Raw genomic sequence first — 14,024 nt, forward strand, 5'->3', positions numbered from 1 at the left:
ACGCAAACATACATGAACAACATGCAGTCTATAAAAAATAATTTATAACAAGAAGTTAAAATGATTAATGGAATGTCTTCTCTGGTACATACACTTATAAATTGATATGGAATCCTTCACTTGTGTTTTTTCCAGGGTTCCCGAGCTACCGGGAAAACGGGAAGGTCGGGAATATCGAAAAGTCTGTTCCCGGTCGTGAAAATGCCTTGATTTTTGCGATTATAGGTTAAAATGGGGAAAAAGCCGGGAAAAGTAATATTTAAAGTTTGAACTGTTTTGGGTACGAAACTAGTAAAAGTAAGTACTCTCGATCATCTAGACGCTTGCATCTGACACTGTTCTGTTGAATTGACTCTGATCAGAGCGGTTGAATGATCGAGACTAAGAAGGTTTGTGTTACCACATGCAAGCGTTTATTTGTCACTGCCATCTGCATTTAAAAGTTATTTTAAACAAGAAATTGGCCGCAGTTTGTCAGGATTCGCTTTATATACGCTGTCAGTAAGAATCGTGGGTGCTATATACAACGATATTTTTAATCTACAGTATGCTAATTATCATGGATAATTAGCGATCCATGCATTCATCGAAATATATTTTAATACGTGAAATTGGCCCTAGTTCATTAAAATAAACTTGAGATACGCTGTCAACTAGAGCTGTCACAGGAGTGACGAATACCCCCAAATGCCGCCTGGACACAGGAATGGCAAACCATTCCTTTGAAAAGAGGCCATAACTCCAAGGTTACTGCACAATGCTTCTTCTTTCATCATGCATGTATTGTTTTATTTAAATCTGTTGAGTAATTTAGAAGTTACACTGCTGACAAGAAAAACTAGCCTTTCATGAGTTATCGTCCGGAAACCGTTTTTCTATTTTTAGTAACAGTGAACTTGACCTTGGCCGCACCAGCCCCAATATCGAACTTGACCTGTATCTTCTGATGTTACACCTGTGTACCAAAAATTGTTCAAATCTGTCTAGCCTTTCATGAGTTATCGTCCGGAAACCGTTTTTTCTATTTTTAGTAACAGTGACCTTGACCTTGGCCCCACCAGCCCCAATATCGAACTTAACCTGTATCTTCTGATGTTACACCTGTGTACCAAAAATTGTTCAAATCTGTCATGCCTTTCATGAGTTATCGTCCGGAAACCGTTTTTCTATTTTTAGTAACAGTGACCTTGACCTTGGCCCCACCAGCCCCAATATCGAACTTGACCTGTATCTTCTGATGTTACACCTGTGTACCAAAAATTTTTCAAATCTGTCTAGCCTTTCATGAGTTATCGTCCGGAAACCATGAAAACCGACAGACCGACCGACAGACAAGCTCACTCCTATATACCCTCTCAAACTTTGTTTGTGGGGGTATAATAACATATATGAATGTTAATTGCAATGATCTTACTAGTCTGCGAAGTGCTACACAGCCTGACAAATATTTGCTATTCAAGTGTGAATCTATGAATGATCATGCCTTTAGACTGACCTTGCTCGTATTTATAGACATTGAGAAGACCACAGTTCTTTGGCCAGTAGACATCATAATAGTTTAAACTTGTGCAAAAAAAGTCACTTATTTTGCATTTTCACCCATGGATTGATGAAGATTGATGTTCAGATATAGCTGAATTGCATGCTCATTGATGCAAGTGGATTTTTTTAAAGAGAGTTCAACTCTTTTCAAATGACACTGGATGTTATGAGTTCAAGTTGTTCAATATATGTTTAAAGCTTCCCTCTCACGGATTGAACAATTTGACAACTTTCTTACTTTTGTCTTGGAGCGAGCCAGTTTTGGCAAGAATCCATGAAAACCAATTATTTAAGACTGATGGCAAAAAGATAGATCACAGATATTTATATTTAAGATAAAAAATTGCTGTTTTAAATGCATATTTGTTTAACCGTTAATAAACCATAAAACAAATTTTCGAACATAAATATGAAAATCAGCGATCTGATCTTTTGTTGGCAATCTTTTATCGCTGGTTTGCAGATATTTACGTCAAAAGTTGATATATCTCAGACAAAAAATGAAATAAGTTGTTAAAAAAGTATCTATGAGAGTGCAGCTTTAAAAAACGTTCAGAAAGTAAGTTTTTGTTCAGAGAGTAAAACTTTTTTTAATGTGATATTTGATTATATTTACCTTAAGCATGCATTTATCCACCAATTACGAAAATTGGTATTGTTAAGAGATCAACCGGCACCAAACCATGCTGGCGGATCAGGGTCCACACTGTTCTATGCACATATAGTAGGTAAGCCTTTAAGTTTCCAAGTAGCAAATACAAATAGCCTAGACCCTGATCATGCCAACTGATCCTAGACACTGTTCACAGAGGCCAACAGTATTCAGCATGCTAAAGGTTAATCATGTTGTTCAATAAATGTCTAAGAAGTTCAGAAAGTGAAAGGTTTTGTTTTTGAGAACAAAACCCTGTGAACATGACATTTAATGTTATTTAAAAAGTTGTTTAATAAATGTCAAAAATGGCAAATATGTTATTTCACTGAAATGTTTCGTTGTAATAACTGTGAAAAAGGTTGAGAGAAAGTCTGGAATTTGCAAAAAAAAAAACTTGAAAAAGTCTGGAAAAAGTCTGGAATTTTACTTGCAGAAAAATGTGGGAACCCTGTTTTTCTGAAGCTATAATGAAATTTAAATATGGAGCACACAAATGATTATGATGACACAATGACCTTTAACCCTAAAACATTGACCAATCAATCTCTTAGGTATTATTAGGCCTATTAAGCCAAAACTTCACTAGTAGGTTTGCTTTCATTAGGAGATGATTTGTATGGACTTTGAGACCTAAGATCAAGCTCACAGTGATCCTAACATCTTGATCACTCAATGTCTACAGCATTTTCAGGCCTCAAATTTTTTGAGTAGGTTGGTCATCATTAGTATGTTGATGATTGGCACTGACTTTGAGACAAAGGTGGGAACCACTGATTGTTAGAAGTAAGGTGAACATTTTGGAAGAGACTAATACAATTTACATAAAATTATGAACAATTGTAGAATAATAAAGAAAATATTTTTGATTATATGAAATGTAAGAACAAAAAATTATTGGTCATCTGATGTTAACATGTTTTAAAGAAATAAATCAACTTATTGCATTTCAAAATCAGTCAATATTTAACTCACACAGCACCTTTCAATGAGATTTACAATCTTTCTGCTGACAAAACACATAACAAAACATAATAAAAATTCTCAAAGTAAATTGTCTTACCTGAATAAACACATATCTAGGATGATGTTGAATTTGAATTATACATTAAAATGCACATGAAAAAAAAATCAAGATCATATATTACACAGTTACGTTCGGGAACATTACCTGTTGTATGCCTAAAGAGCTTTGTTTTGTAAACTAAGACCAGGCCCACAGTGACCACTGACCCTAAAATCTTGACCACTTCAAATCTAAATTTCTGTTCAGCCTATATGACCTTTATTTGAAGAGGAGGTAGACCATCACCAGTGGAATACTGGTATCAACTTATACAATCAATGGTCATGCACACAGAGACCTTTAACCTGAAGCCCTTGACAAATCAATATTTTGTTCGGTTTGGTCCATTTTCCAAACACTCGTCTTCATTTGTAGTTTGGCCATCACTTGTGGTTTATCCCTTTTGATGCCAAGTTGAAAGGTCGAGATAAAAGTGAACTTTGACCATAACATCTTGACCCCTCAATATCTACTGCATTATAAAGCCTAAACTAGGCTATTAAGCCCATTCTTCAAGTTCAGGCTGGCTACCATTAGCATATATAATGAGTACTGACTTTGATGCTGATTGAGCATGAGTTATGTAACTTGTCAGGTAAAAAGCATAGGCTCAAACCTGATCTCATCAGTTTTGACATAAGGAGGTCTGGTTAGTTAGCGTTCAACATTGCCATGATGACAAGAACATTTGTAAATTGATAAAATTCTTTCCAGGGTTTCTTTAAGGTAGGGAGTGGACATAAAATCTGAGTAAACTTGGAAGAATGAGTTTGGCCTTAGGTAGAGACAAATGAATTGTAGATAGCCCCAAAGCTATTGACATCCTAAACATATGTAGCATGTTTGATGAAAATCCACCCAATTGTTATGAAACTATGACTGCAGACCAAAGGACCATATATATATATATATATATATATATATATATATATATATATATATAATAATCTAATAATTCAATAACAACCCAAAATATCCTTATCTCATTTCCACACCAGTAATACAAAACTGAAATAAAAAAAACAGCCATTCTTACTAACTTGCAAAAAACAATGCAATGCTTGTTTCATTATACTGATTACCGCATTTGATCTACACATGTAAAATAGTTTCACAGCCAGATCAAATATGGATAAGATAATGCAAGTTGGTGACCTATTGGATTATAAATTTGCAAATATCACAGTACTTGAATCCGTCCTGTATTACATCACACTCTGCTTTTTATAATAACATTCTCAGCCTTTTGTTTTCTGCTGAAAACTGTTTGACCATGCAGTCACTGGAGCGTGATCTGAGCTGAAGAGGGAAACTATTGTGCTTCATATACATTCCTAACTTCATATCTTAATTATCATGAATTTATGGACTTTCGTGTCTTTCAATAATGGTCAAACATCTTGCTGTTAGTATTATTTGAAAGTAATATGAATTCAAATTGTTGGCAATAACCAACCTTTTGAAGAATTGCAAATCATATTTAATTTCTTGTTATAAGTGCACAAAAAAAGAAGCATTATACAAACGTAATATGCAAATGAAATAAGACATAATATAGTACAATGTGTGTTGCAAAGATTTTTTGGGTATGTAATTAAAATGGACAAGTTTACAATATACTGTTAATCAAAGTAAAACTTGCACCAAACATGGTATGGTTAACATTATTATTTATCTTCATAATGATAGCTCGTATACTTTTATGCACGCCTTGGCACAATGTGTATCTAGTTTGTGCTTAAAGCAGTTTAACTCCTCAGATCAGTTTAGTCTAAATACATAATCCTTTGTGCAGAGTGCACATAATATTCCTACTAGAGCTTGTGAATTTATGAAATAAAAAGTTCATGACTAAAAGCAGATTATAGTTCTAGAAAATTCTTTTTGTCTCTATATAAAACAATACTTTACCTTGATCAGACCATTATTGCAGTAAAAAGTTAAGCGTACATTTAATTATCCTCACTACCAAGATTGTCAAAACAGTAATGCTTTCCTGAACAGACAAAAACAGATTATTTTTTTTTTACTAATTTCAACTACATTTTTTATTGAGTGGGCTGAATTTTGAGTACACCTATCGGAATACTAAATATTATACCGGTATGACAGGCATTCAATATGTAATTATTCACTATACATTGTAAAGGTATTATTTCATTGATGTATTGTAAACAAGAGCACCGCCTACGGGTACTGAATGCTCGTCTGATTTTATCCTTTAACATACATTTGATAGTGAACAGGTATTTGAAGTTTGAAATTGATAGCTTTCATAGTTTACATGTAGGTGACTCAAGCACAAAACTTAAACAAGAGGGCCATGATGGCCCTAGATCGCTCACCTGTAAAACGGTCTAAACTGTTGGGCAGGGATAAATTCAACACAAGGGTCTGGATTTGAGTGTTCACAAGGTTTTTCCATATTTGGGCTCTGTATTTTTGACCCAGGATGACCCATATTCGAACTTGACTTAAAAATTACCAAAACAACCTTTCTGACATATTTTCAGGATATTTAGGCTGAAAAAGTAGCCTCTAGAGTGTTAACAAGATTTTTCTATTTTTGGGTCATGTGACCTAGTTTTTCATCCCAGATGACCCATATTCGATCTCGTCGGAGTAATAACTGGGACAAACATCCTGACCAAGTTTCGTGACAATTGAGGCAAAAATGTGACCACTAGAGTGTTATCAAACTAAGTGCGGACGGACGACGGACATTCAGCGATACTAATAGCTCACCCTCAGCCTACCGCTAAGGTGAGCTAAAAATCAGACTAGCTAAAATCCAAAAATACTAACATATCCCCCACCCTCCCCTACAACCCTTCCAAATGTGTATAAAAAATCTGTATGATATATGGAAGAGCATTATCCATTTATTGTCTGTGAAAAAAATAGAAATCAATCCTAAAATAAATGAGGAAACTATGTCCAATTCTCAAAATCCATTCAAATTCATGTTTTTTCCCCCAAAAAATAGATGAGACTCAGCATCTTTAGGGTACAATGTGAAGAAAAGTATAAGATAAACAAGTTCCCCAAGTTTCAAAGTGATAGCTTTGATATTTTGCATGTAAGTGACCTAAACGCAAAACTTAACCAACGCCTCCGACGAAGACGACAACAACGACGACGACGTCAAAAATCAGACAAGCTAATAAAATGTAAAAAAAACACTGCATACAGAATAACCTCAAGTAAGTGCAAATCCGTCACTGTCTCTGATAATGTGCATCATGTGTTTTTCAAGTTCATTATAATTGTTTAAGGACCTAGTGGCTGCAAAGCAAAGAGATGGCGCACAAGTGTTCACATGTGACAGTCTATTGTCTTTATGGTTAAATTCAATTAGACCTGTCCCTGCTGTTATATTTCTAGGTGGTCTTGGGCACCCAAGTAGCGTTTGCAACACGTGGCCCATGTTGATGGTAGCGTTTTTTGTGCTGTATGGCTCGTCCAAATTCAGCCATGGTGTTTCAATCTGTCCACCTGTAATGAGAAAAAAATAATCTGATGGCAAACAAGTCAAGTCTCAATCTCTCTACTGAAATCTTTCTACAACAAAGCTACAAGAGTAATATTGTGTCATTGAAGAATACTGCAATATACTAACTTTAAGTCTTACTAAAACCCTTCAATATTTCTAATACTTTGAACTGTGCTTAGGAGATTTTTTGTTGAAATGTTACAGTACTTCTATTGGAAACATGCAATGGGTGAGATCATTTTAATACCATGCTCCAGCTTCACTCTTGATTAAATCTCAAGAGTAAATTCAAATTGAGAAACTTTCTAAATAGCTAAACTGCAGCCCAATATTTCCTGCTTTTACTGATGATAATTTTCATACCTATTATTTCTTACATTAAGAGGGATACTCCTAGGAATTTATTTTATTAACTATGAACATGATGGATTAATATGTGGCAAATAATTAACAGTTCAACCACATCAACCAAAACATCAGACTTCAACTATAGGCTGGTATGAATGAAAGTTTGATAAGTATTTTGTATGGTTGGTTAATAATTATATGGGCGTGGCCTAAAGAAAAATTGTATGTTGTAGTGTAAGTGGTGGTCAGTTCTTGTTAGGGAATGAAAAGAAAAGGTTAAGATACCTCTCTGACAATAAAGCGAGTTGATAAATGAAAAACATATGGAAAATGTATTCGGTGTTACGTATTAATAAGTAATAAAAAGGGGACGAGAAGTGACCCGGTGACACAAATATCAACCAATATCTTATTCAAATCAAGAACAAAATGTAGACTGTAATTTTTTTATTTAATCCAATATTGAGGTAAAATATTAAAAGTTTTCATTTATAAATATGTTATGTAAATTACTCAAGCATAAAATTATTTATTTTGCAACAATAAGTAATTGCATGTCAGTAAATTTTCCATGTCTCAAAATTACACTTTCATACAGTTTTGTATTTCAATTAAACATTTTCAATAATAGTAATAATAATCTATACACATGTTTTGATATATTTTTACCTCAATACAGAAGGGAACAAAGAGTACATGAAAAATGTTGGTCTAGTTCTAATTAATGCTTCTGTAAATTTTAGTTTATGCCAATTTATTTAGTTTGATTTTGAAAAAAAGTAATTTAGCTTGTTAGATCACACTCAAATCTGTTCCTGAAACTAACCAGTACTAAGCAATTGCAACAGGCCTTGTCGGAGATTTGGACCCAACATCAATATGCACAAGTTACTTGAAGTAAGTGATGGCATATATAAATGTTGCCCGGACAAGAAGACTTTTATAAGTAGGAACTTAAAAGAGCCATAACTACGGAAAAAATCATCCAAACATTAAAGTTAAAACAATATGCACTAGGCTTCATGTTGAACATTTCTGTGAAGTTTCATAAAATTAATCAAGCAGTTTTGGAGAAGTTGTCTGGAGAGACTGACGGATGGCTAAGCCAAAAACAATGTCTATTTTAAATCTGGGGAGAAAAAATGAGCTGATGAAAGATGACATAAGCTACATACTGATAGACAAATAACATGACAATCGACAAACTTCAGGTAAAGTTGTAAAAATCATTATTATTTATACAAACTTTCTATCAGCCACTTACGCTCAACTTTTTTGAGGAAGTTGCTGAAGTTGTAGATAATCATTTCCTCATTATCTTTTTCCTCCTTATCTGCCGAGTAGGATGGGCTGAATAGATCAACGACAGTATCAGCTGATGTGTGGCTGCTGCTTATCCCCAAGATGGCTTCAGCATCAGAACTGCTGGCCTTTAAAGCCTCAAGTACTCCATGAAGTTTGAGGCCTGTCAATAAAAGACAAGCAATAGTAGATTATTGTTTGAATTCAGTTTTACATACTTGACAAAACAACAAGTTAGTCTTTCCATAACAGTGTATTTTATCAGTGTATTCATGCATTCAACTTTCTGGAAAAGAGGTTGACAACTCACTGAAGTCTAATGTCAGCAAGACATGGGAATTAAAATTTATCAGACAGGTAAAATAATGTGTTAGACCATCCAGAATTGTAGATCATAAACAAAAGTTTTTACTTTTACATTTTCTTTTTTATTTATATGGAAGTACTTCCAAGATATGAGATTTGCGAACTGAAACATCTAAATTTTAGTACTTCGTCAAAGCCCTGTAATAAAGGGGTAAGAGTAAGTTTTATGAAGGACAGTATCATCCATACCTTCCATAAACTGCATAATTGGTCCTAGGAATTTGTAAAAGCCATTGTGCAGTTTAAGTGCAGATATGGCCATAGCTTTGTTTTCGTCCGTCGGTACTTTCCTGAAACCAGCTTCTTCAAGTAATGCCACATTGTTGCCAAATGCAGTATCAAGAGAACATTCAGAAATCTGAAAGTAAACACATAAAGAGAGTTTTAACTGTTCTATATTGTTACTTTCAAATCTTCTAACTAAAGTCAAATAATATAAATCAAATTAAACTATTAATAGTTACAAATAATATTTACTACCAATTTCATGCACTTAACTCTGTTACAACGACAGAAGTGAATCAACTGTATTTATTTATCTATGTACTAAAATGGGCTGCATCCTGACAAAAAAAAAGAATTCTGATGTCAACACCAAAAAAATGACATCAAAAACTTTTCAAGTGACTAACAGTGTATGAATGTTGAATACCAACGTTTGGTCCTGTCAAAAACAACATTGTTTTACAAAATAAACAATTCAGTTTGCAACATGACAGCACACACAAACTTTAGAAAACTGATATACCCTACAGAAAGGGCCTCTGATGGTAGCTGTTGGTTTCGCGGGGAAACATGAGAATCTTAAGGTTGAGTGATTTTCAGACCAGTGGCATAACAACCAACATACAGAACAAAACAAGACGATATGTTTTGTCAGAACTTTTTAACAGGGGAAAAGCTTACCTCTCTTATTGCATTCCTGACATCCTCACCAAAGCAGTTGTCTGAAATCTCTTCAATGGTGGATTCTTGGCCCCTTAGTATAAATGTGACAAGATGTGCACTTAAGGCCTTCGGTCCTGGATGCCCATAAATGGCAGCCATTGCAGTAAGTTTCCCCATGATGGTATATGTCTTTTCTTCTAGCATTTTAGCGTCAACGGTAAATGTGCCACGGTTATTGAAAATGTTAGTTTTTTCTAAGAACAGTGAAAAAAATTCAAAAGTCAATCCTTCAGCATCCACTCCCTCTTCTCCTATAAACTGATTTTTTACAGGGTTTGACCAATCCTCTTATCTGGTTTCACCAAGCTGGTCTATAGCAGTGGCATGGAAGAGTCTTCTTACTACTCGGATGGTAAATTCTTCCTTCTTACCTTTAAGTTCAGACAATTTCTCCTCCATAATGGTGGGAAAGGATTTTGGACCTCCCGAACTGAAAATAAAACGAAAGACCTGTTAATAAAAAAGTGACAAATGCCTCCAAAGGAGACACCAAGACTAGATTCATTAACAAAGCTGTTATTAGCATATATGAAGCCTCAATTCACATCTAGTGTGACCTTGATCTTTGAGCTAGGGAAATTGGTCTTACTAGGTTATGACATCATAAGAGAAACAATTGCGTCAATTTATTTAAAATCCTGGGTTAAGTGAGGGAGTTACAGCCCAAAATTGAATCATGGCATAATAATGTTTGAACCTTCATAGTGACCTTAACCTTAACGTTAGTGGCATGAGTCTTGAACACCACATGTTATCTTCTTGTAAGGAAAATTGCAACAAGGTTATTTGAAATTCCTTCATGTTTTCAGCCCACACATGACCATAGGTACTCTTCTTTCCTATATAGTATGCATCATGTCTGCCAAATGTGAGCTTCACCTCTGATACAGAGACTGGATCTTGTTCATACCACATCGTCTTTATGCGATGAACATTTGTGATAGGTTACTTTACAACAGTTGGACAAATGAGCAGACAGCACTACTACTATATGTGCCCCTCCTTCAGGTTCAAATAAACACAGAAAAACCACCCCAGGCCACAGTTTCATGTTCAATGTGTTGAAGCAAACACAAGTAATTGTGCAGAAACACCAGTTTGCAGGCCATACAACTCTCTCCCATCCAAAGACATATTCTGATAACTTGGTTTCACTTAAAACTTAGTTAAACAATTGACAATTCTAACAATAGATTCAGCCATCCCGCCACATCTAGAGCTTAATTACAGTTGTTAAGAATATTTGTCCATTGACCTCTATTTGGAATCTTGGACTCTGACCAACATATCTGGGTCATATCTGCACACACTGTCTCATTAAGGTTTATGCCAAGGTATTCTTATATCTCTCCATTCATAGATAAGGTATGTTTCAGACAAGATTATTATGGACAGATGCACACACGCACTAACATACAGCGCACCACCACTGTGACGGCTCTGTCAAGCTCTACAAACAGTCTCAACAAAAATCAATGCAGTTTTTTCTAGTGAACGAGTTGACTGATACAATGTCAGTAACCAATTCCATCAATAGTTTTTTATTCCATCAATATGCATTTATACAATATTACTCCTGAACTTAACAAGAGCTGTTGTAAGACAGCGCGCTTGACTACGCCTCTTTGACTTAGAAGTGATAATTTGTATTTAGGGTTTAAATGGAGTTATGTAACCTTATTGTAAGATAGTTGTCATTAATTGTGCAAAGTATTAAGTCAATTGAATGGAGGGTATAGAAGTTTTTTTTATTAAATCCAAACTTGCCCTACAACTTCAACCTGCCACAAAAATTTAACCTAAGTTCCTAAGTCAGTCTGGGGCCATACTTTGTATAAAGGAAAATATGGAGTTATCTAACCTCATTATGTGATGGCCCTGAATAACTGTGTGAAGCATTAAGTGAATTGAATGAAGAGTATTGGATTTATAAGAGAAAATCCAAACTTGCCCTAAATCTTTAACCTGCCACAAAAATTTAAAATAAGTTCCTAAGTCAATGAGGGGCCATAACTTGTATTAAGGATAATATGGAGTTATGTAACATTATTGTGTGATGGTCCTGAACAACTTTGTGAAGTATTACGTCCATTGAAAGAAGGGTATAGAAGTTAAAAATAAATATCCCAACCTGCCCTAAAACTTTAACCATAGTCAATCAGAGGCTATAATTTGTATAAAGGATAATATGGCATTATCTTGCCTCATTATGTGATGGCCCTGAACAACTGTGTGAAGTATTAAGCAAATTGAATGAAGGGTATTGGACTTATAAGTGAAAATCCCGACTTGACCTAAAACTTTAACCGGATGCCGACGCCGACGCTGGGACGAGTAGTATAGCCCTCCTTATTCTTTGAATAGACGAGCTAAAAATAAATACCTCATCTCTCCACATTCTGCAGCATGATCCTCTAGCACATCAAGAGGCAATGTCATCTGACAGAGGGGACACTGTCCTGTTGTTCTAGGTCTGAAATAGCAAAAGGCATCCCATTTTTAAACATTAAGGAACAATATTTATTAAACACATGTTTTACATAAAGTGGGTGTTATTTTTTAATATCATGAAAATAACATTGTTGATTCTAATTATAGAAGGTAAGCCCATTGAACCACAAATATTAACTGTGTTCTATCACAAATGTCTGATTTTGCTATGTAACTACTTGATGTTTATTCAAGTATAATGACAAACACAAAAATGCTGACTTAAGGTAATCTAAACCCTAGGAAATAGCCAATTTTGCTTATTGGAAATATTTTTTTTAACTTCATGATCTCACAAAGTGAATTTGATATTGTTTATCGTTATAAAGTCTTTTACCTATATATGAAAACATTTAACAAACATAGAGGTGTGACATATTGCAAAGAAAGTCCAAGTCTACTTTTTCCTCTTTTCAAAAATACTTTTGACTTCAAAAAATACTAAACAGTATTTTTTGTTCATGTTTAGTATTATTTGTTGATTTACCGGACCAAAACACTTTATTTGAATCAGTCTACATGTACAATTTTACAATATATGTAAATAGATAATCCCTGTTAGTATGTTTTCATTAAATTGTCAAAACACGCTTCATTGCCCTTGCTTTAAGGTACTAGATGCCATACCGACACATGCAGAGCCCACTTAGAGCCATTATGTGGTACGTAACAACTTTTTTGGATTTAGTTTGTAACTCTGTCTAATGATTGGTGTCAATTATTTAAAAATCCTTCAATTAAATATGCAAATGAGAAACGTATGTAGGTACATACAGATAAGAACAAATCTAAAGGCATACAAATCTACTTAAATTGTGTTTTGACTTCAAAAACACAGTTTATAATGTTACAATAAAATCTATAAAAAGGGGAACCATCATTATAGGTTTGAGTCTATATTCTAACCAGAGATATGTTCCATAGAGTGGAAGGGGTGAGACAAACTTCGAAGTTTCCAACATAATTATGAGGCTACTACTTGTAAAGAATAAAAAGGCAATATGATTTAAAATCAGTACTCTTGAACATGCAGTTTAAGGTAAAAATTATTTAAGATTCCATTTTAAAATCTACTAACCATGTTATTTTGATCTGGGAACAGACTGGTTAATTTGAGAACTTTCGAATTATTAAGAAACAGTTTTACTAAGTCTATCATGATTATGACCAAGCAATAGTTGAATTGTTGATGGATAACGGAGCAGATGCCCTATAAAATGTTTACACCTACGCTTTGTACTGACATAGGTGTGAAATTTGATTGTCATCTAACAAGTACATCATTGGGACCCAACATATCTACTACATGTAGCTAGGTTACGTTGTTTTATGTTCATTGATATATTTTGCAATGTTTTCAATAAAAGTTATAACTTGTGAAGGCTAAGGCAATGTAACAAACTTTTAAATAAAACAAACAAGAAACACTAGAATGTGACAAAACAAGAACTTCCTGGATATTATATACAAAAACAAACAAGAAAACTATGGTGGCCTTGAACTGCTCAACTGAGACTTTAACAACATAAGCATAAGGTAATAAAGCCGGTCCAGCTTAACACAGTTGGTTTTGCGTTAGTCTACAAGTCAAGGCCCACCACCACATAACAAAGACAGAGGGCCCAAAGCATGTTTTTCTCAGATGAGATAAAAATAGAATCAAAACTCAAACAATTTAAATCTTGTCTAAATCTGATGTAAATAACTTTTGCTGGATATTAACTCCAGTAATTGTGCAGAAACTAATTTTCAGAGAATTAAACCATAAAAGGTTTTATGCTGACTGACCGAAGTAACATATATAAATATTTAAATGT

At 34.3% G+C, this 14,024-nt stretch overlaps 1 protein-coding gene across 1 annotated transcript; it reads right to left on the reverse strand.

Annotated features, from left to right (window-relative positions):
• Positions 1–6,459: 6,459 nt before the first annotated feature.
• Positions 6,460–9,861, reverse strand: LOC128244036 (uncharacterized). The gene is made up of 4 exons (XM_052962054.1): positions 9,676–9,861; positions 8,959–9,127; positions 8,366–8,566; positions 6,460–6,755 (listed from the first exon to the last, which is right to left on the reverse strand). The coding sequence occupies exons 1-4, from the start codon at positions 9,859–9,861 to the stop codon at positions 6,460–6,462; spliced, it is 852 nt and encodes a 283-aa protein (XP_052818014.1).
• Between the last annotated feature and the right edge of the window lie 4,163 nt (positions 9,862–14,024).

The sequence above is a fragment of the Mya arenaria genome, chromosome 8, assembly GCF_026914265.1.
Source record: "Mya arenaria isolate MELC-2E11 chromosome 8, ASM2691426v1".
Taxonomy (NCBI): domain Eukaryota; kingdom Metazoa; phylum Mollusca; class Bivalvia; order Myida; family Myidae; genus Mya; species Mya arenaria.